Here is a 22,660-nt window from a genome sequence, read left to right as displayed (position 1 = left end):
AGCACTTGGGCATGGAGTTACATCAAAGTCCTTGCTAAACTGATGAATTGAAGCTATTGACATTCGTTTGAATGTATCTATACAAAATATCGTTTCATAGCTCAGTCTATATCGATTCCAGCAGTGATATTTGCTAATATTTCAGCCCATTAACATGGAGTTTAATTGAAAGTTAACGAAGCATCCAAGATGAGAAACATAGAAACTAAAACAACATATTTCATGATGGGTTTACTATCCCATAGGTACTCACAAAATTCAAAGTAAATATTGTCTCAACGTGGACAGTTCCCTAGAAACTGCTGCTGTACGTTAATACAAATTTGATATCAATTCAAATATTATCTTTACATACATTTAATTTGGATTCGAGCACACTCTATTTTTTCAATTTCCATTCAGTCCCCCACATTTGTTTTCATCTTTCCTCGAAGACAAACAGTGTAGTTCAAACACGGGAAAAATTAAAAGTAAATAGAAATCGGAGAATTTTAATAATCGCCACGGGCAAAATTACCAATAGAACTAGAATTCGTAACGATACCTATTGTATGGTTGGATAACTTCCGGAACAAAGAACCTAGTTTCTTTTTTAGCCAGTCACCATTCAGGGCTGAATCAATACCAATCAAATTTTCAATTATCGTCTTTGATTTCATTACGTCGTTTATTAAAATATTCAGTCGGTCTGTCATGGCCCTTTCTTCCATTTAACAAGCTTCGATTGTGGATTGCCGCACGACAGAGGGGGAATGTAATGAAACTGAACATACAACGTGGTGTATTACTGGTTGCATACAATAGTAACAACAAAGATAACGGGGAAACTTGGAAGTTCGAAGTCAGCGTTGCCAACTCAGTTCTTTCCCGTCGACATAGGAGTGTGGTTGTGTGTGCATGTTGTGTGTTGCTAGGAAATTTGAACGTCACTTCATGAAACAATGAGCTTAATGAATGTGTGAGTGAATTTGGTTCTTTGGGGACTTTGACTGAAAAACATGAGGATTTTATGAATAATTTAGTAATTTTAAGTGAGTATTCAACATTTTTTGAACTTTACCCGTGGACACTTCATCATCGGGAAAATAAATATAAACATGCGGACGCTCCACTCGATTTCACGATAGCTCGAAATATAGATTTTTCGTTTCGCCAAAGAAAAATATTTGTTCCAAATGAACGCAATGGTGATATCAAGAATAGATTATTTTGTAATTTCAAAATGGTGGAATCGCCAGATATGCTCGTGTCGAAACTTTTATACATATATATTTCCTTTCCACATTAATGTCTTGATTCAGTTTTTGAGTAATGCGAAGGAATTTCCCGGATATAGTATGTTTTAATCATTTCTTTCATTTCGACGAAAATTTTTATTTTAACGTTATTGAGCAATGAGCGCTTTTTTTTATTTTAGAGCGCGTTTCTTGGTTGTATTATGTATTTTGTTTTGAGTTGAGTTTCCAAAAAAAAAAAGTTTTGGCGAAATTTATTCAATTCCTGAAAGGAATGTTTTGCCATTTCAAACTCTTTTAATTTGTTATTCACATGATAAAAATTACTGAAGTATGTTTATGCCTTCCACATTTAGAGGGAGTTCTTGCTGCAATTCTGATATTCGCTATTTTTGTACCCTCGTGAAGAAAGCTTGAAACTCTATAAATAATACACACTCATCTCCAGGTGATGTGTTTGCTTTCGGAAACATATTCAATCCATGCCTTGCACAGGTTTAGCGAAATAAAAATTTTTCTGGAAATTCAATAATTCAGTTTTCCAAAGAGTCCATTATGTCCAATATAATTCTTCATATAAATGCAAAGTTTAATGAAAATTTGTAGTTTAAATTGCAGCGAAGAGGGTATTGTAAAACACTATAAATGTTTCGCTTTAAGGATAGCATCTTCAGGGGGCAGATTTCATATGGACCGTATAGATCAGAGAGTTGTCTCTGGTATAGATGATAGTTTGTCAAAAATACCAAATTACTAAATGTGTTTCATAGCGATAACCTTCGCAATATCTGATCGTATTTTCATTGGATGGCCATCAACATTTTTATTCGTTCGGTATTTGTGAGAAAAATACGTCGAATGTAATGGAACAATGTAATCTGGAATTCAAATTATGAAATGCAAGCGCTGTAAAGCAGGACTATAGGACTTGATCGACGATCGTAAAGGGAACAATGTAAGGCCCTAATTGGAAGTGAAAAAACGACGAATGAAAGCAATTCAATTAGCCACTTTTGCTCACTAGCCATTCGTTAGCGTCAAAATTCGCGACATTTAATTAAAACAACGATCATTAATCAGTAATTTTCAGCTAAACAAATAGAGACATTTTACGATGTGCTGCGAAATGAGAGTTCGAACTGATGGGCATTAGGGAGAACAACCAATTAACGCTCTATATAAAAAAAAAGCGTCAAAGATTGATTGAAATTCGACGAGACTTTTTTGGGGCAAATATGCCGAATGGTGGAAAGCACCAAATTATCCCTGTTGTGAATTGTGACAATTAAATTTTGCGTTCCATCACAAAATGCTTTCAGCCAATGAAAGATAATGTCATAATTGTGTATTTTTTTCCAGAGGTCCGAAAACGTTGATTTGTCGCTAAGCATCCCACAAAACAATTTCCAGTCGAACGGTTACGAAATGAACGATCAGGTAAGTTCTTCTTCATTTATTTCGATTTAGGAGATAATGAGTGGTTGTATCAATGAAATGTTGGATGTGGAGATGATTATGTTCTTTTTGTAAAGCTCCCCTAAGTATAAGCCAACACAAACCTTCAATAATAATCGATATTATGTGATTGTGACGTACATTAAATACTGAACTGTACATTAATTTTTCCACAAATCACTTGGGTGAATGCGCCAAATCTAAAATTCCAAAAATCTTGCTCTTTTATTGAAATACACTTTGAGAAATCGATATACATATCCAATTTTGCACCTCACGAAAATAATTACATCACAAATCTCACCTTCAGTAAAAAATCTTGTAAAAAATATCCTCCCTCTCCCAGAAAAAAAAAACGTGTCTATGTTAGTCTGTAGGTATGTATTGTCTTGTGACATTATCTTTCAGAAGAACAACTTTTATGTAGGAGATTTATCAAGTTTATAGACTGTTCATTGACTCTGAAAGTCGTTCCTATCACATATCCCCGAAAACAGGTATAATTTTTCGGTTGTTCAAGTTTGTACGAAGCTATTAGTAGGGGTGCTTCAGGTAGTAAGGTCCTCAATAGCACCATGTGTTCTCATTCGAGAGTCAGATGGTCTATTATTTTTAGAGGTTCTGTATAAACTCTCATCTTCATCTCGATTAAAAGACAACAACGTGATTCATTTCAGAATCTCGAGAAATTACATCCGAAAAATATGAAACTTTCGTTTCACTTGTTAGTTTGTATAAATCTGATATGTAGTTGGGCATAAGGGTATACTGCGGTATTACCAATGTAGAACTGATTCATTAGTTTAGCTTGGGGCAAGTTACAATATTTCGAAATGTTTTTTTTTCAATTCTCGAATCACAAGAGACGAAATATTTCTACTATTATATAAATATTGCAACTGAGTGAAAAATAAAAGCCAGTGTAATTTTGTCTGCATTACATTGCGTAATTGTAAAGGCCCCAAGCAGTAAAATTCAACAATTCAAATTAGTCTCATCGCCAGAAAAAGTTTTCAATTTTTTATTGTTCAACAATGGAAGCAATTGGAGAAACGCAATTTTTCATTAACAACAGTAGTCTAATTTTGGAATCGAAGTGCTGTTATCTGTAATATTTCACAATATTACCAGATTATAAATCAGTTTTTTATCATGCCTGAGTCAAGTTATAAATTTTTCAATTCACTTCTACAGCATGATTCGTTTTAGAATTACAAGGCGTTTGTGGAAAATGTTCCAAATATTATGCTATATCTTTTGGTTTCTGTTTGAATTATTTTAGAACGTTTTTCCTATCAGTTTTATCTGATCAGAGGAAATGAGTTACCATTGTAGAGCTATATTATATGAATCTGTTTTTGAAATGGGTCCTAGATATATACAGGGTGTTTCTAAATTGATGCCGTCTCCTGGAAGCCCTCTAAGATACTTCAGTTTATTGGAGCTCTGGAGCTGAAGGCATGGCGGAGTTGAGAGAATAGCTCTGATAGAGGACACAATAGACCTCAAGGTCGCAGTGGAATGTAACCCCCTTAAATTAAGGGGGTCTTGCATTTAATTTTTTGTTCAAAACCAGATTCCACCCAAATTACAGTCCGATTACAGCCCTTTCGAAGTTAGGACGAAATGACTGGAACCTAGTGATTGTACGGAATTGTCAAAGTTAAAGCTGGGTTCAAATTTGAACTCTGCATCTAAGTCTATATGATTCAAACTTAAGTCGACATTCATAATCCCGTTTATGTTCGCGGCTATGTTCCAAGAACATAAAAAAATCCTTCGAATATACAACGTTGCCACAGATATTCATGAGTATATTATTCTGACATATAAAGTACTCGGTGCACTTGCAATGCAATTATTAATCCTTCAATGAAATTCAATTAATCTGAAATTACTCAGTTCGGAATTGGACTTGAGGGGATGATAGCTCCGCCATCTTGAATAGTTTATAGGTGGCTGGATTTATTTCGATGGGTTCTAAATTATACAGGGTGAGTCTTTAATTTGTATGAAGTATTTTAACAGTAGATTCTTGAGGTCAAAAGAAACTTTTTTCCTATACCATTTCCGGCTCGGTGTTAAAGATATAGCCACAAAAAAAAATTATTTTTGTTCTATCTAACAAACAGTTGTACTGAATGACATGAATTGAGAAATATAGTTTTTCATTTATATGATGAATCTTTTTCGAACATAATATATCACTTGCGTCTTCCAGTTGCCTCATTATGACCATTAGTTACCATAAAAATACCAAAAACTAAAAGAACCCAACTTTTGAAACTAACTTGGACGCTATCTGATGAATATTAGAACGTTTTGTAAAATAAAAGTATTCTTCATATTTTCTCGTATAATGCTCCATTTTCGAGTAATTCGATGTTCATTAATAAATAATATCTATTATAATATATTCGGAAAATTGGGTACTTTGGCTGAATGCAACTCTGTTTAAAAGATTCACAGATGTGTAGTGTCATACATTAAGCTTGTTATTCTGAAGGGAATTTTGTTTCTCCAGGGGTGGCATAGCTCATTATGAACATTTAAAAGGGCAATATTTTTATAAGGGACCGAATTGTAAAAAATGGTATAGGAAAAAAATGTTTCTTTTGATCTCAAGAATCTACTGAAAAAATATGTGTACGAGTCAAAGACTCTCCCTGTATAGAAAAAATACTCACCTGCGAAAGCACACATTCTCGTAAACTTCCAGAACGACGCCTCGTTTTTACACCCATCAGTCATTCGTATTTTGAGCAGTATGAATTCACGAAGTGGCAGAAGGATCAGCTCATTTAAAGCTACACTCTTCCCCCGTTTTCGGTCCCGATTTATCCGAAAATCTGAATAAAGTTGGCGAGAAGAGTGCGGCCGGTCTGGAATAAAAATCCTGCAGAGGCGGCCAAGGACCGGACCGCCACAGAACCCCCTTCTAGCTGGCCGAAAACCGCCGAAACTTCGGAAAACAATTTCCGGAAGACCGCGGGCGGCACGCGAAATACGCGCGGTATTTAATTAAGGACGATCGTAAATCCGACGTACGTACGGTGGCGGCGCGGCGGTGCGAAGAGTGGGGGTGGAAAGGGTGAATTGCAATAATAAAAATGAGCCGAATAAGAGGTGATTTATAATGCGAGTATAATTCTTCTTTATTCTCATACGGAATTATGGGCCATATTTCTTTGGCCGTCAGATAAATTACGGCCGACGACCATTCGGGCCCGACTCTATTAAAATCGTCCGGGGGGTGGGAGGAGGCCTCGGGGCGGCGGCGCTGGCGCGGCAAGTTTGTAACGGAGAAATCCGAATTTTGGAATTTTCGCCAGGTTACAATATGGAGGCGGGCGATCTCTACTTTTTGGCGAGGGAAAGAAATGGTTAGGAGAAGAATACATGGTTATTAAGAAAAACCGTTTATACAGGATGCGGCAGAGCCGATTGACAACTCGTAAACTCTGCCGCACCCTGCATAAACGGTTTTTCAAACACGAAATTTCGTAGGGTCGTTGTTCGGGCTGCGGTTGAGGCAAGTAGTTGCGGAAGGGCTCTTTGTGTTTGTTAGGGTCCGTAGTTTTTACTCGTCATCATGATTTGGACCGGGTGATCGCGACGCGATTGAAAGATGGAAAGAATTGCAAAACACGTCGCAAGACGAAATGGTGAAAGATGGCCATTCAGGGTGACATTTTAGAGTCTAAAAGAAGCGTAGTAAGACTTTTCTGTCTGCGTTTCTGTCCCCTCACTCCCCTCGGCGAACTAGTCAACTCCACGACATACCACTGGACTCACCTAAAGTCCCCAATACTGAAGTGTTCATTTTTTCAATTAAAATTCCAAATTGCATATCTTTTTTGAGTATAAAATCCTCAACCGCCACCATCTTTTTGGGTCTCTCAATAGAAGAAAATTCTTTGAAGATTCTTGTGGTCAAATGAAACACTTTGTTTTTTCACCATTTTTTCCGAATCGGCTCGGTTCAAAAGTGGCTAATGAAAAACCATGAGAAATCTCACAAACGGTTTTATGGAATGAAATTAATTTCGGAATGTAGTTTTTTATTTATTTGATGAATCTTTTTCGAACACAATATATCACCCATGTCTTCCTGCTTTCTCATTATGACCATTAGGTATCATAAAAATACCAAAAATTCAAAAAACTCCACTCTTCAAACTAAGATAAGCCCGTTTGCAACATCCGAGAATTCTCTAGAGAATTTACTGGAGAATTCATGCGCCGTGAATTCTTTACCTTTACATACTTGGAACATATATACAAGGAATGGAAAATAAACATCTGTTGTTGTCCAAAGACTGGAGCGTGATAGATGCTTAGTGTCGCCAATCACAATTGAGGTAGTTGATTCTGACATCATTCTCACGTTGATTTTCCGTACAAAAAGGTAGGAGCTATATAAATTTATTTATTTTGCGCCACTGCCTTAGTGTCGCGCTAGACACAGAAGCATCGAATGTTTGTACCACAACAAATACATTCATAGCACGTCAATGTCCATTCCATGTATTTATGTTCTAAGGTAACATACGCACTTTCGATAGAATCTTTGAGTATATTCAAATAATACTCAAGGGTAGAATTCACTGTTCAATTGCAAACAAAATAATCTCTGCCGCTTTGTTACCAAAATTTGGTAGAGAATTCTCCAGGGAATTCGATGTTCAAAAGTTAAAAAGTATCTGTGAAGTTTGAAAAATTGGGTACTTAGGCTGAATACAACGCTGTTTAAAAGATCCACAGATGTGTAGTGTCACAGATTTAGCTAATTATTCTGAAGGTAATTTTGTTTTTCCAGGCGTGGCACAGCTCATTATGAAAACTCAAAATGGCTATATCTTTTATCAGGGCCGATTCGGAAAAAATGGTATAGGAAAAAAGTGTTTCTTTTGACCTCAAGAATCTACTTTAAAATATTTGTACGATTCAAAGACTCGCCCTGTATATGCAATGTAGGTCAATAAGGAATGGGGAATGGGGTGGGAGAATGAACCAGAAATATTTTTTTTTTCGCAACTCTCCAAGGTTTCGGAGAAAGATTTGCAATAAGTAAGGTATAAGCATATCGAAATTTTTCTTCCCCCTTCAATGTTATCTTCGAATATGTGGTAAATGTTTCCATATTTGACATCTTAGAGGGAACCACATTTCACCCCATGTTTCTCCACAAAATTGTAATGTTTTCCGAGAAATAATCTCCTACTGCATTTTGAGTTAACAGACTGTATATCTACGATGAAGTTCCCAAGCGTATTGTGGCCAAAAGAAGACAAGACAATCTGCCATTTTCCTCGTGGGATATCCTTCAGACATCCCTACGCGGGTAATTATTTTACAATTGTTCCACTGTCAGGATCGCCATGGCAACCAAATAACTCTCGCTCTTTATATTTCCCCTTCTTCATCATGTAGCCTCATCAGAATGATGTATCTATGACAGGAGATAATGGTTGGTTCAACGCCCAGCCCCAAGGTTGCTGGGTCGCTCATTTTATTCTCTTTCATTGTGTATTTTAATGCGACGCTGAAGGAGACTTTCTTTCATTCCAGCTAAACCGAGAGGAATTGTGCAAGTACCTTTGGGTTCACAATCGAAAGCTACAGACGTTATTCTCGGATCCATCAGGGTAGTTAGTGTCCTTTTATAATTCATTTGAAGGCTCTAAGATCGAAAAAAATTATTAGAATAAAGTATAAAGCTCGATATGAAAAGTATAGACCTCCATGACCCAAGAACTGCTGCTTTAACTAGGTCTCATTCTCTTCATTCCTTCTGCATGCTGATAGCAATAATCTCGTTTTCACAGAAGTTTTAAAATGAAGACTGCATCACATACAAAATTCTTCCACGTATTCTCTTCCTTCTTCAACCTTCCCAAATAACTTTTCACTACAGAAACTGATTATTACCCATTTAAGTACGAATTATTCGAAAACATTCTCCTCATTTGAAATCTTATATACATTCTGCCAGTCATCCGTGCCAATCGAATGGTTGGGTAATGTTCTACTTTCGAAGTTACCGTTATAAACGAAAAAATTAATTACCTGATAATATTCATTCGAGTGTATTTTATGCATATTTCGTGTACTATAAATTAGCTTTTATGAAAAACCCACGGCTCATATTTCGATGTCTAATTGCTGCATCGCTAGCGGCATTCATCTAATCTGATTTTATTTATCTGGTATTACGAAAACTCGAATTCAATTTGGGTGAAATACCTCAGAAGCTCTTATACCTGAATCAAAAACGATTCTGTTTCGAAAAAGTATATCCTTGAAATGATAAGGATATGACATTAATGGAACTCTGCTGTCAAGTACCTATATTTTTTGTTACCACTTCCTTTCACTGGAAAAACCCTCAATGGAAATATGTATATTTGGTCAGAAAAGTTTTTGATTTTTCGGACGTTGATATGTATGTGGTTGAGTTGAGGAGCCGAATTTGTTTTATATTTTTGAGATGATTTCTCCTTCAATTGCAAAGTTTCTTCTGATTGTGTGAATGCTCTTTGGATTCAAACATTCAGAATCATATTTTTGTTGTTTCTCAATCGAAAATATCATGTTAACAAAAAAAAAACAGAAACGTAGACCCATTTCACATAGAAACTAGCAAGTTCGCCTTCTCTTTTCAATAAATTTTGCCAAATACATAATTCCTAGCACTATTTAGTCAATACATAATGACTCTCCAATTTTTCTTTTCACTAAATCAGGTGCTTTCACCTGATCATGATCTACAATGATCATGATCACCATTTGTTGAGCATATTTGGGATCTATATATCTACCTATATATTCCTTACGTTGTTCTTTATGTTTCCATTTTCTTATTTCTGATGACAGTGATGTTTCTTCTATTCTTTAAAGGTAATAAATGTGATTCATTTCTCGTTTTCCCAAATCATTTCCACTACAACTAATAGATATGTAAGAATTCGATATTATTAGTCTTGCAAATACAGTTTGAGTTTTTGATTGCATATACAGTTTGAGTTTTTGATTCGTACAACTATTTTAACAGTAGATTATTGAGGTCAGAAGAAACACTTTTCTCCTATACCAGTTTTTCCGATTCGGCCCTGATAAAAAGATATAGCCAATTTAAGTTTTCATAATGAGCTGTGCCACTCTGGAAAAACAAAATTATCTTCAGAATAATCAGCTAAATCTATGATACTACAGAACTGTAGATTTTTCAAAGGGAGTTGCATTCGGCCAAAGTTCCCAATTTTTCAAATTTCATAGATACTTTTTAATGTTTGAACATCAAATTATTCGAAAATGGCGCATTATACGAGAAAATATAGAGAATATTTCAATTTTACAAAACGTTCAAATATTCATTAGATAGAGTCCAAATTTGTTTCAAGTGTTGGGTTCTTTGAATTTCTGGTATTTTTATGGCACCTAATACTCGCAATGAAAAAACTGGAAGAAGTGATATCGTATGTCCGAAAAAGATTCATCAAATAAATGAAAAACTATATTCCGAAATTCATTTCATTCAATGAAACTTTTTGTGGGATAGAACTAAAATAACATTTTTTATGGGTTTTCAACAGCCTGTATCTTTTAAACCTAGCCGATTCGGAAAAAATTGTAAGGGAAAAAGTGTTTCTTTTTACCTCAAGAATCTACTGTCTACTGGATACTGTCTTTTCGCTATGAATCAAAAATTCAGTATCCACTGTTATTGCGATCATTGTGTGCGAAAAAGCACCTGGCTTGTTCTTCCTTCAAGTGGAATCGGAAACACAAATCGGCTTATCATCTCGAAACGCCCGAGGATATTATTTCCCGGAGAAGCCCTCCATCAAAGTCTCCCATAATTTATTACAGGACTTATTTTCTCCTGAGCGGAGTGTTTCCCCGATGTTTTCGAATAATTTCGCTGAAAAAAACTTCGAAATTCCATTTCCGGGGCAATGAGACAAAAAGAATTCACGAAGTTGAAAAGAAACCGGAGTTTTTGCATAGAAGCGATTTATGTTCGTAGATCGAGTGACGTTGCCAAGGAAGGAAACTTTTCCGAATTTATGTAGGAGCTAGTTCGTTCCAACTCGTATTCTTCAAACTTTAGGCTTTCGTAATTTGATCAATAGTTGGAACAGTTTGTACTCCGATATTGAAATAGAAGTCGGACTTCGGAACACAAAACTAATTCAATAACGTCTGAGATTATTGGCGTGGCGTTATCTGAAGATTTATTTGTTTCTCGAATTGGATCGTACAAATTCAACATGTTCTGCGCGTGGGGGGTCTCCTGTTCAAAGTGAGCCAAGAGCAACTCACAAAATTCATTGGTGTTCACTGTTTTGTTGAAAAATGTTCGAACCGATCAATTTTTCATGTATAATTGAGGGGAGCCCAGGGTAGTTGAGTTTTTTAAATGGCAAAGCTGTCTTTTTATGCCTGAATTAGTTGGGCCTTTTGAAGCTGAGGATATTCTGGTCATTGATGACGTTTTTGCCATGCATTCTTGTTATGGGGATGAATTGTTTTATATTGTGAATTTGAACTTTTATTTAATCTTCTTCGTATTTTGTGTTATCGAAAGCATTCCTTCTTCATAGGAATTATCTAAAATGAAAATCACAATTTCAAAATAAATGAACATGTAAGGCTTCATCGATTATGGGGAATCCGGGAGAGTTGAACCCCTTTCACTCTGAATGAAGCTACTTAACTTGAATCTGTGAATGGTAGCAACTCATTTTTTTTTTTTGCCTGAAGGTATCATGCCCAAATAGGTAACGATAGATAATAGTAGAGTGATAGTGAGATGAACATTTTGAGCACAGCAATTCTTTTTTAGAAACCGAAAAATGGCTCATGTCTCCCTAACCCATAAGTTTGTTTATCAGGAAAAACATTGAAAGAAAACAATTTCCAATGACCAACGATTGTCTATGTCAAGGTTTTCATCATCAGATGTATCAGCGTATGAAATACATATTTTCTATTTCAGAGTCACTCTCACTTATTTCCGAGATGTTTTTTACTTTTTTGAACCTTTGTATATTAATTTATATTTATTTCTATTATTCTATTATTTTTTTTTGGAGCAAACTATCATCTAAGCACAGTGCGGAAACTTGGACCACTGATTATGTCTCCCGACCATAGCATAGGTCAAGTCTACCGCACTCCCTTTTAGCCTTTTTAACAGATGTTTTCTTGAAACTTATAAAACTATTATTAAAAAGGCTCATCGTTTGTAAAACGTTATTGATCAATGAAAGCAATAAAACTAAAAGCACATATTGAACTTTCTAGACAATGTAACAAACAAAAATTATTCAATTTCTTACAAGAAAATCACGTTCAACCCTCTCACTCCCGAACTGTTATGATGGCGGCCAAAATGGAGCCGCCACTAGTTGTGCCTTGTTAGGAGTATGTCGCAAGCTATTTACGATACCGGTAGCGTGAAATTTGAATTGAAATATTTGAGGTGGTTCAAGTCTCCTACCTGAGCGTAGTGCTCAGTCTACCGGACTCCCTCTAATACCCTAAGAAAAGGGCATGTTTTGCATTGATCACTCTCAAAGTGTATGTCGTTCACCTCGAAATAATCAAAACAAGTTAGAAATTAAATTCACTAAGTTACATCCTAATAAAAAAGGGTTGATAAAAACCCCAACAATGATCCTAGTTTTTAGACTCATCATAATAATAAATAACAGCAGAGTTTACGTATTACATTCATTCTATAACAAACATTGTCTGAATGCCAGACTCTTAGTTTTTAATTGGAATAGTTCGGATATTACATAGAAAATAATAAACGAAATTTCATGCACTTCATAGTTTTGCTACTGATGGTCTTAGGACAGGTGCAAATAAAAACGCAGGTTAGTGAGGTGACGAAGCGTGAGTTTTTGTAAAACATAGAAAAAAACAAAACTGCTTGTCAGGCTTGTCAGATAGTACGTGCAGCACAGGAAAAAGCTGCGTCACCCTTCGTCACCTCACCAACCTGCGATTCTATTTGCGCCTTGCCTTACTTAAAAACTAGCGAAGGTTATATTCCGTTTACCCTCTAGAAGTGAACATGGAACAATTATTTCGAAAAATCAGTTACCCAAAAGCATAAAAATGTCGAGTTTTCAAAACCGTCCAACATCTCATTAAGATCAACCACACTTTTCTCTTTTCTCATGTACCTTCGAAGAAATTGCACCCGCATCAATATTCTCCTCTTTTTCCAGACATTTCACACGCCCAGTTTCGGCGACGAGGAATTTGATATCCCCGCCATCAACCCTCAACAACAGCAGGCGCAGCAGCAGCAGCAGAATCACCATGGTCACCAGAACCACGGCGACCAGCAACAACACTACCAGCCGCCCATGCAGAGCATGCAACAAATGAGTCAGCAAAATCAGCAGCAAGACGCGATGGGCATGCACGATCCGACCGGCGGCTACCAACAGCCTCTTTACCTGTCTGGACCCGATCACGGGATGGTGAATCCCTCGTATCACAGTCCGCAGAGCAATTATTCTATGAGTCAGCAGCAACAACAGCATAACAACCAGTTGTTGATGATCCAGCAGCAACAGCAACACCAGCAGATGATGATGAGCCACGGGCAGCCTCCTCCCGGTAGCATGGGAGGATATGGGGCGTCGCCCCAGCATCCCCAAGGTAGAGGAAACAGTCCGCCTGCCGCCCCTGGCCAGGAACACACCACCAGCGATGATAGCGATGACAGCACGCCGCATCCAGCCATGGTATGTTCCACGATCTTCTTAGTGAATGCTTGCGTAGACTTGTCAACGGCAGAAACCGGATCTTTCTTTCTTTCTGTCAATTGTTCCTCATTTTTGGCAGAATACTAATGGCTCTATATCGATTCTTGGTGAAACATTGGACAGTGTAAAAATGAACAGTTTAGCAAAATGAGCATTCAAAATCCGGTTTCTGTCATTGAAAGGGAATCCTACCATATTCTGGAAATTTTTTGCAAGAACTGTAGGCCTTTGCTCGGTGTTGGACGAATTATAAGTGAAGAAAGATAATCCTTGGGTCAGATAAATCACAGAATCTTGAGGATGCCATCACCCCGATTCATCTGGCCCTAAGAACGTTCTCATTTTATTCATAATAATCTAACCCGTCAAGGTCAACCACGGTATTCAAAACTACCGTGAGCGTAACGTTTTTATTCTTTTTCAGATAGCCCCAATGAAGCGACCGTCTCCAGAGCCGGAGATAACAAAAGCACAAAAGAAACCCAAGGTGCAGAAAAAGAAGAAAAAGAGGGACCCCAACGAGCCACAGAAGTGAGTATCGTCTCCCTCTCTGCATGACATAATGAAAAGAAAATCGATCGAAAATAATTTGCCAGGTGGCTTGCCAGATACTCGAATGATTCGTATACAGCGTGTTGAATAAAATGTTGGCTGTTGAAAATAGTAATTTTTTTCGCTAATGAAATTTAAAGGAGTGCGTCAGAGCCGATTGACAAGTTTCAAAGTGCCATAAAAAAATGGTAAAAGTTGGAGGAAAACGGTTTAATTAATTCGAATCAGTAGCCAATATATTTTTTCAGAACGTGTTCTTTAGCAAGTTTTTTTAATTCGGGCTGTAGGAAGGTTTTTAATATCAAAACCTAACGCAGAGAAGTTACTGTGACGGTAACATTTTCCTTCAAATGATACTGCCGATTGAAAACTACAGACCCTTAGGAACATATAGAGCCCTTCCGCCCTACCTGCCCCCACCACAGCCCGAGCAATGTCCCTTCAAAACTCTTCAATCAACTCTACTATAACAATAAAGTAGAGAAATGCAAAATTGTATACCATAATGGTTGATTGTTTACTCATTTCAAACACCTACTCATATCAGAACACGAATTCAATTGTGATCGTACATATTCCCTAAAATTAGCCTGCACTTCATGAAGATTAAAAATTGAATTGAAAATCAACTACAAAAGAAATAAACCGAATTAATCATTAAGTTGTAACTAGTTTTTCAATTTGAGGTTTGCGACAGGTAGTTTCTGCCTAAGGTGTAGATAAATAATATTCCTTAATAATTTTAGTTGTACTCAACTTCAAATACCTACCATCCGGCAACAGCAATTATACCTCGTGACTTTGAATGATTGATTTCGAAGGTTGACATTTCAAAAATGAAACAAAAATCATATTCCTGCATGGTTAAATATTACTATAAAAAAATTAATTGAATTGTAATTAACTACAGGTAGTTAGGGCAACACATCATCAATTTGTGGTATCAGTTTAGAGTTCGTTTGCGAAATAGCAAGAAGAGGAATTTGTAATATTTTCTCACTAATCTTTCTCTGATTATTTTTTTTCGGTATTCCACTATTTTTTTTTTACTCATTTCTGGTTAATTTTCACAATTTTCTGGTAAACGTTGAAAAATAAGCTCCATAAAATTCCTCTTATAGAAGGTTCAATCTATATGGTCGACTTCAGTATTCTCTCCAAGGAATGCTGAAGGGTCAACAGAGCCGGAGCGAGGGCGTGACGAGAGAGGCGGTCGCCACGGGCGCTAGCGATCTGGGGGCGCAAAATAAAAATAATAAAAAAACAGTATTCTCTCCAATTGGATATTTTTCATGTAATATTTAACACAAAACATAATATTATAAGAATATGCCAAACACATTGTACATATGTGTGTGAATTAAATTAATGTGAACGTAAACGAACACTATACAGGTGGGATTGTAAACAACGTCCGTAGTCCACAGCATGGACTGGAGAATAATAATTAAATACTTAATAATAATAAATTATTAAGATATAGTCCACACCATCAGTCTGAAAAAAGAATGCGTCGCCACAGTCTTCTAAAGAATGTCTCTATTGACGGCTGTGGCGTCGCATAACAACCAACGCGATAACGAAGGCCATGTCGAGATCTACTTACAAAAAAACTATCGGAGACCGATTGAGGCGCAAAACCTTAGCCGATTGGGGGTATCTCCTTCAGAAAATAGACAACAATAGCTCCTGGAGAACTGGAGAGCTGGTAAATTATCACAGATAGAGGTTACAGAAGAGGAAAAGAGAAGAAAAATAAAATAGCCCGGAGGAGAAGCTGATGATGAAATATTTTAATTTTGACTAGAAGAATAAGCTGAAAAAGGACCTCATTCAAGTATTGAACTATATTTCAGTGCTCGAAGAAAGATTCAGTGCCAGAAGACAGCTTTCTCGAGGGAATATGTTTGCAAGGCTTTCTACTTAGCGAATTAAACAAGAAAGCATTGAAGTATAGTCCCGATTCAGATCCATACAAATTTGTGTCCACTCAAAATATTCTTGACTTTATCAGTAACTACAGCTGCCACATATTAATGTTCTTTCAACAAATTGAAATTAGTGAAAATTATTTAAGGTCTTTAACTGGACAGGAAAAGCTGACTTATTTAGCATAGCAGTCCCAACAATAGAAAAGAAAAAGAATCACGACATCATTGATATTCTTGCAGAAACCAAAGCAAGAAAAGTCAAATTATAGTTCATGTTATTGTTATTTCGTATCCCTTTTATTTTGATTTTATTTGTATTAATTTCTTTAAAATAGGAAAAATTTTTCCGAGCAAAAAAAGCTAGGTATTCGATTATGAAAGATAAATACAAATCAACATAGGAAAGAGAATTTCTTAGGGGCGCATTATGAGAATTCGCCACAGGCGCCAGAATCCTAGTTCCGGCTCTGAGGGTCAAAAGTTCTTGTGTCTCGAATATAAAATCGAAATTGCTCTCCACAATCTCTCTGCATTCGAAAATAACTCTCAGACTCTAATAACAATTTCTGTTTTTATTTCCGGGATAGAAAGTTGAAAAGTTATCATATACTTATTAAATCTATATTCTCGTTTCTTGTTATTAAAATTGTTCCCAACTCCCTAAAGCAAGATAATTCGAACTTGCACAATGCGAAAGAGGAAAAACTGTCGGAAAAGTTCGCCGCGTATAGAGTGAGAAAGAGAGGGAAAAGAGAGAAGGAAAAGAAAACCAATTGGAAAAGTTTTAATAAAATCGCATTAAACGTTCCTCAGAAATACAACATTATAACCTGCCACAAAGGGGAGCGAAATTGGAATCTGGAATACATTTTTCCCACATAAAAGTTTGATAATTTGATTTTATGGTCGTTGCTTCTTCTGCACATGGCTCGCGAGGTCGATGAGACGGCCTTGCTTTGCTACTTTGCTCTACGTTCCTCCGCAAAAATTCGCTTAAAAGCCATATAGAATGAAATTTATTTATTTATGGAATGATGACTGGTAGCTGAAGTTACTCGTGGCGCCTTGATTGGATGAGGAAGTTTTAATTGATATTCTTGTGGAGGCGAATGATCGAATAAACAATGTGAATATTAGGTCATTAATTTACTATTACCCAATTATATACAAGGTTTTTTTATCATGATATGTTTTAACCCTGAAATATTCACGGTTCAATTGGTCAGAGACGTCATAATAATAGTAATGAAATATAATTTGACTTATTCCACTCGTTACATTGTCATGGTAGACCAACCAAGTATTTTTGCAGTTACGGAATTATCTTTATCTTTATTTCGTCCTAAGCATGAGAGCCCTTTTGTATTTATCTACGTACACTTATATGAAACTGCAGCAAAATGTGTTTGTTCAATTGCTCAAGCATCATTTGAGAAGTACTCGATCAATCTTTATTAAAAGATAATCTTCTAAAGTCCTTGATTGACAATGAAAAATGTCCCATTTTTATTATACTTTACATATTTAACGAGTTCTGTTTATAGTGTTTATTCATGCGGTCAGATGTTTCGTTTTGCCGTGAGGGCAGAATTCACAAAATGGAACAAGAATTTCTTATTTTATACGCTTGGCTCTTTTTATTTATACCCGTCGTAAAACGTAGGTAGATGCACATAAAATGGTGATTTAGGTCTCCCTAAACATCATCGTTCTGATCCAAGTTTGGGAAAACTGCTCGTGGTTTCCTCTCGTTTATGTATAAACTCTTCAGGTTAGATTTTCGGACGAAAAATTATCGCCGTGTTCTCGTAAATAAAATAATATTCCTATTCAGGAAAAATTATCGGTAAGACCTTATCCAGGAAAATAGGATTACTTATTAGATTAAGATCCATAATTGAATGAAAATACCGGATATGTTTTTATGATTTGTATTGTAATTATATTTGGGAAAATCTTCTCATTCATTATTTCCCAAGAAATAAAAAAGCACCTATGATGAGCATAACAGTCTCTTCATCAAATTGACGCAATTTAATTAATTGGTGAGTTATTAGAATCAATTGAAAGATTTCCTTTTTGAACATCTATCAACATAGACGAGATGAGAAATCCTTCCAATATCAATATTATGACTAATTAATGCTCGTATTTGTAGCTGATACTTAAATTTAACGTCATCGTAAATATTGCACGGCCTCTGTTGTTAATCCAATCAAAATCTGAGAATCTCTACTTGGCAAGATGGAATTTTTATCTTTATCTATTTCATAGCTGTTATTTCCGACCTAAAAATATTGTTACTGTCCATTGAACATTATGGGAATTTCTCAACCAGTCCGTGACACTTAAATGTCAATACTAAAGTTCAAAAAATGACCTTAAGTTCGTTGAATCGCTCATTCTGGGTTAACATTTCGAAATTTGTATCAATCGAAACATCAAGGGAGGCCAGAAATACAGAGTATAAGTAAAAAGTAAAGCATAAAATTTTTTTCTTCACATTTTTCGGTATATAGTATTACTTTGCAAAAAATTGCTCGAAAGGTCAATTTTTTTTTAAATTACGCAACTTTCCTTGTAGTTGCGTAGTTGCGATTTTTTGTATAGCAATCCTCAATTTTTGTTCCAGAAATCAATAGACTTCTTGTTGCTAAAAATGATTTGATCATTTCGGGAATTTTTTTATTTTTTTTATTATGGGGATTAAAATTTTTCATGTATTTTGAGGTCAATGACTTGAACATTGAGAGTAATTGATATATTTGAAATGCTGTCAAAAAAAAATGTCTTTTCCTTGGGATGTAAAAACATATCAATAAGTTATACAGCCTATGTGTTCATTTATTTTTGAAATTGTTATTTTTATTTCCGATAATCAAAAGATCTACATAAAAAAGTGAAAATTCTTATTCATTAATTTCAACCATTTAATAGCTAAGATATCGCAATTTGGTAACAAAGGTGGCTTTATACGAAACATTTTTTTAAATTCATTTTTCTAATACTATGGGTAAGACCGAAATTTCTGATTATATCGCAGGGTTGTACCTAATTCAAATAAGGAATCAGGCTTTAGTATGATGATTGTGCGGAATTTCTAAAGGTTCATAATGAAAATTCAATTTTTTCATAATAGTGACACTTTTGTTTTCAAGAGCGATGTATAAAATGGGAGGAAAAAACATCATTAAAAAATCACACTCAGCAAGGAAAGGTGTATCTATTTCAACAAAGTTTACAAAGTTGGTTTTGCCATCCAACCAAAAAAACTCAACTATCCTCTATAACAAACCTATTATAATATATAATTGTTATAATAGAAGTTGACCTATCTGAGCGCTTTTCTGAAAAATAGTAAATGCCGAAGCTGTGAATATTGTGCATTACATTTTAATCACTGTAGAGGAAGGATTAATAATAAAAACCTAGGGATGCCATATTTGGAGTTGCGAGGATAAAATACGTAATGACCTTAAAATCGCATCGATCTGGCAACGGCGCAACAAATAATACAATACTCATATGCGCCATGTCATTGCGCATGACGAGAAGGAGCCGACATGTCATTTCATCCTTTTCGCCAGTCGCTTTATGCGCAAACACCGGCGAAGGCAAAGAAAGAAGCTTCAAACGAATCTCGAGTTCGTTAGTTACCGGTCGAAATATTGCTATTCAAGTCTGCTCTGCGATCACGATACATTAGTTCCGAACTGCATTATTCCCTTGAAGAATCCCTTTGTTACACATTTGCTCCAACAAAATGGAAGAAATGAACGATAGCAACGTTGTTATTCCTCAAGAAATTCTTGACAAGAGGTTAGGTTGTTTTTATTTGTAATTGCGATTAATATCTTGGAATGAAAAAACTATTAGCTGTCATGTTGATTCTTCTGTTTCAGACCTGTCTCCGCCTACGCTTTGTTTTTCCGTGATACTCAAGCTGCCATAAAGGGCCAAAATCCGAATGCAAGTTTTGGAGAAGTTTCAAAGATCGTTGCATCGATGTGGGATGCATTGGATTCCGAACATAAGAACGTAAGTTGATTGATTGTTCAACATTATCGTGATGAGTTGAAGTGGAACGTTATGTATTTCAAACACACAGTGAGCCGGTGTATTCTTACCATCATTTACCTCGCCAATGAATCTTTTTCATCATAAGATTGTTCACTATAAAGTCATGACATGACGCAAAAGCGCATTGAAAAACTCTTTACCAACTGGAAGTAATTTTTTTGACATTCATTTGATTAGTCAATTAATAATCGAGTCAACATACAACTTATATGGATATAACCTTGTTTCCAATCACTTGTTGCAATAATTCATTGCCAATATCTGTTAATACCTGTTGAATCAAACGCCGGTTGGAAGCACTGTTGATAAAATTCTTTCTCATGAATCATTCTATTTCGAATGAATGCTGCTTAAATTTCCTGCTTTTGTAGATAAAATAAAAATGAATATACGCATTTCGCGTTCCTTCTTTACATTATTAACCGTTTTTTTTTTCAGGTTTACAAGAAGAAAACTGAAGCGGCTAAAAAGGAATACTTGAAGGCTCTAGCTGCATACAGGGCGAGCTTGGTGTCCAAGGGAGCAGGAGAAGGAGATGGCATGTATGGAAACTACAGTAATTATACCCCTAACAACCCCCAGTATGGAGGTTACAACCCCCAAGGAAGAACAGTCCCCTCGCCGCCAATGTCTCAAGCACCTACTCCACCCTCCAATCAGCAAGGAGGACCAATGAAGAAACCACAAGGGATGATGGGTCCAGGAGGACCTATGAACCCAGGGCAACAAGGTCCGCATCAGGGCATGATGCAATCACCTATGGGCCACATGGGCATGGGACATATGCAGCAGCAGCAGCATAGTAGTTACATGCAACAGGTTGGTAAATTGCACCATTTATCGAGAGTCTGAAAGCTCAACACCATGTCCCATTCATAATTTAGGAATATATTCATTACGAATGTTCTTCCAATGTAACAGAAGAAATCCACCACAACCACTATTGTTTCTGAGTGTCAACTCAAAGCATTGGCGTTCGTCAGGAAGGGCACAACTAACCTAACCTACAATTGTCAACTGTCGGTTCATTCAGACTGGTGACATTCACTAAGATCATGCGCATGTCCACAGAAATGGCCCCAAGTCAAATAATTTATGGTTATGAAGCGTAATCAATTATATTCCGTGATGTGCAACATACGACAAATGTTGGCAAAATTGAAAATATATGTTTTGTTATTTCAGCCTCATCCATCTCAGCATATGCCTGTATCTCCGCAACAGCAGCATCACCCCCATTCGCCGCAGCAACACGTACCCGTATCTCCCCATATGCAACACATGAGCCCCCAGCCAATGGTATCCAGTTCACCGCCCGTATCCGCGCCTTCGCCAGCCATACCTACGTCGGTGGCGCAGCAACAGAGCATGGCCGCTCAGGTTGCCGCCCATCAGCAGCAGCAGGCTGCGGCGGCAGCTCATCACCAAGCACAAGCGCAGGCGCAGCAGGGTCAAATGGGGCCTGGACAGAGGCCAAACTCGTGCATACGTCATGGTTGCCCCAATCCAGCTATAACAAATCCCGAATGGGAAGACGAATATTGCAGTAACGAATGCGTTGTGAGCCATTGCAGGTAAGAGCATGTCAATACCATGTTGTCGGAAAAATTAAGATATATTATGAATGGGACATAGGAAAATACATTGACATATTGATATTTGTCACGTTTCGTGAAGGTCTAATAATTTTTTCTTTGTTTTCAGAGATGTTTTCACAAATTGGGTCGTCAGCAACAAGAACCAATCACAAAATTTTTCCACTGTTAAATAAACAATATCCTATTTAGGCTAAGAAAATGAGACATTTATAGAAGCAATACCAACAAATTGATACTTTGAGCCATACACTTGAATGTTGGATCAAGATTGAATGAAGGCAAAATTTAGACCACCCTGTTAACCCCTAAAGATTCATTGAAAAATTGACATTTAAAATGAGATATTTTGATACGAGAAGTTGCTGGAATCTTGAAACGCATTAACGTGTGTAGTTCAAAGTTCAATAAAAATAGAATTTCTTATGAATATTGAAATTCGAATGTGTGCAACAAGTGAAAAATCTGAGGTTTCATTCAATAGTATATAGTGTATTAAGGAAGTTGTACATAATGAAGATATTGGAAAATGATATCTATTCCAAGAACCAGAGAGTGGTCGAAGTATATGTATTTGTGAAAGCAATAGAAGAGAGCAATACAAGCGAGGAGTCAGATAACGTGGAGCCATACTGGGCAGGTTGATGAAAGCGTTGTAACTTTTTTAAATGAGAAAATGATTGTTGGAAAAATATTGTTTGAATGTTTTTTTATTTTGAATTTGAAATGTATTTATTGTTCAATTCGTAGCTGTAAACTATCAGAACAAGATAACTGTTAATAAAATAGTGAGAATGTAATCAATTGTTTCATATCATTTCCAGTGATTCTTCCAGGATTTTTATACAGAATGAAATCGCCAGTTAAATTACTTCAATATCGGTAAGTTGCGGAACAATTCCTTCATTTAATTGAATATAATTCGGTGTAAATACATTGAATAGTTGAATGAAGAAAAAAGCTCAAGGCTATATAACCTCTTTTTGAATCACATTGTTGCCAAGTTTCTACCTGATAATCTT

At 36.2% G+C, this 22,660-nt stretch overlaps 1 protein-coding gene across 3 annotated transcripts in view; it reads left to right on the top strand.

Annotated features, from left to right (window-relative positions):
- LOC123314516 (TOX high mobility group box family member 4-A-like) overlaps window positions 1-22,438 on the top strand; it is a 111,034-nt gene extending 88,596 nt beyond the window's left edge. The window contains exons 1-8 of one of the 3 annotated variants that reach the window (XM_044899844.1): window positions 849-1,031; window positions 2,595-2,672; window positions 12,935-13,459; window positions 13,905-14,011; window positions 19,866-20,001; window positions 20,482-20,862; window positions 21,229-21,617; window positions 21,748-22,438. In XM_044899844.1, the coding sequence (XP_044755779.1) occupies window positions 2,661-2,672; window positions 12,935-13,459; window positions 13,905-14,011; window positions 19,866-20,001; window positions 20,482-20,862; window positions 21,229-21,617; window positions 21,748-21,814 (1,617 nt within the window). In that variant the 5' untranslated portion in view covers window positions 849-1,031; window positions 2,595-2,660 and the 3' untranslated portion in view covers window positions 21,815-22,438. Of the gene's footprint in view, window positions 1-848; window positions 1,032-2,594; window positions 2,673-12,934; window positions 13,460-13,904; window positions 14,012-19,865; window positions 20,002-20,481; window positions 20,863-21,228; window positions 21,618-21,747 lie in introns of those variants that run through there. The other 2 variants (XM_044899845.1, XM_044899843.1) reach the window with 2 other exon arrangements.
- Window positions 22,439-22,660: the final 222 nt, after the last annotated feature.

Source organism: Coccinella septempunctata, chromosome 5, assembly GCF_907165205.1.
Source record: "Coccinella septempunctata chromosome 5, icCocSept1.1, whole genome shotgun sequence".
In the NCBI taxonomy this organism is placed as follows: domain Eukaryota; kingdom Metazoa; phylum Arthropoda; class Insecta; order Coleoptera; family Coccinellidae; genus Coccinella; species Coccinella septempunctata.
The sequence above is the reverse complement of the archived record's forward strand: the minus strand, read 5'-3'. Positions and strand labels throughout refer to the sequence as shown.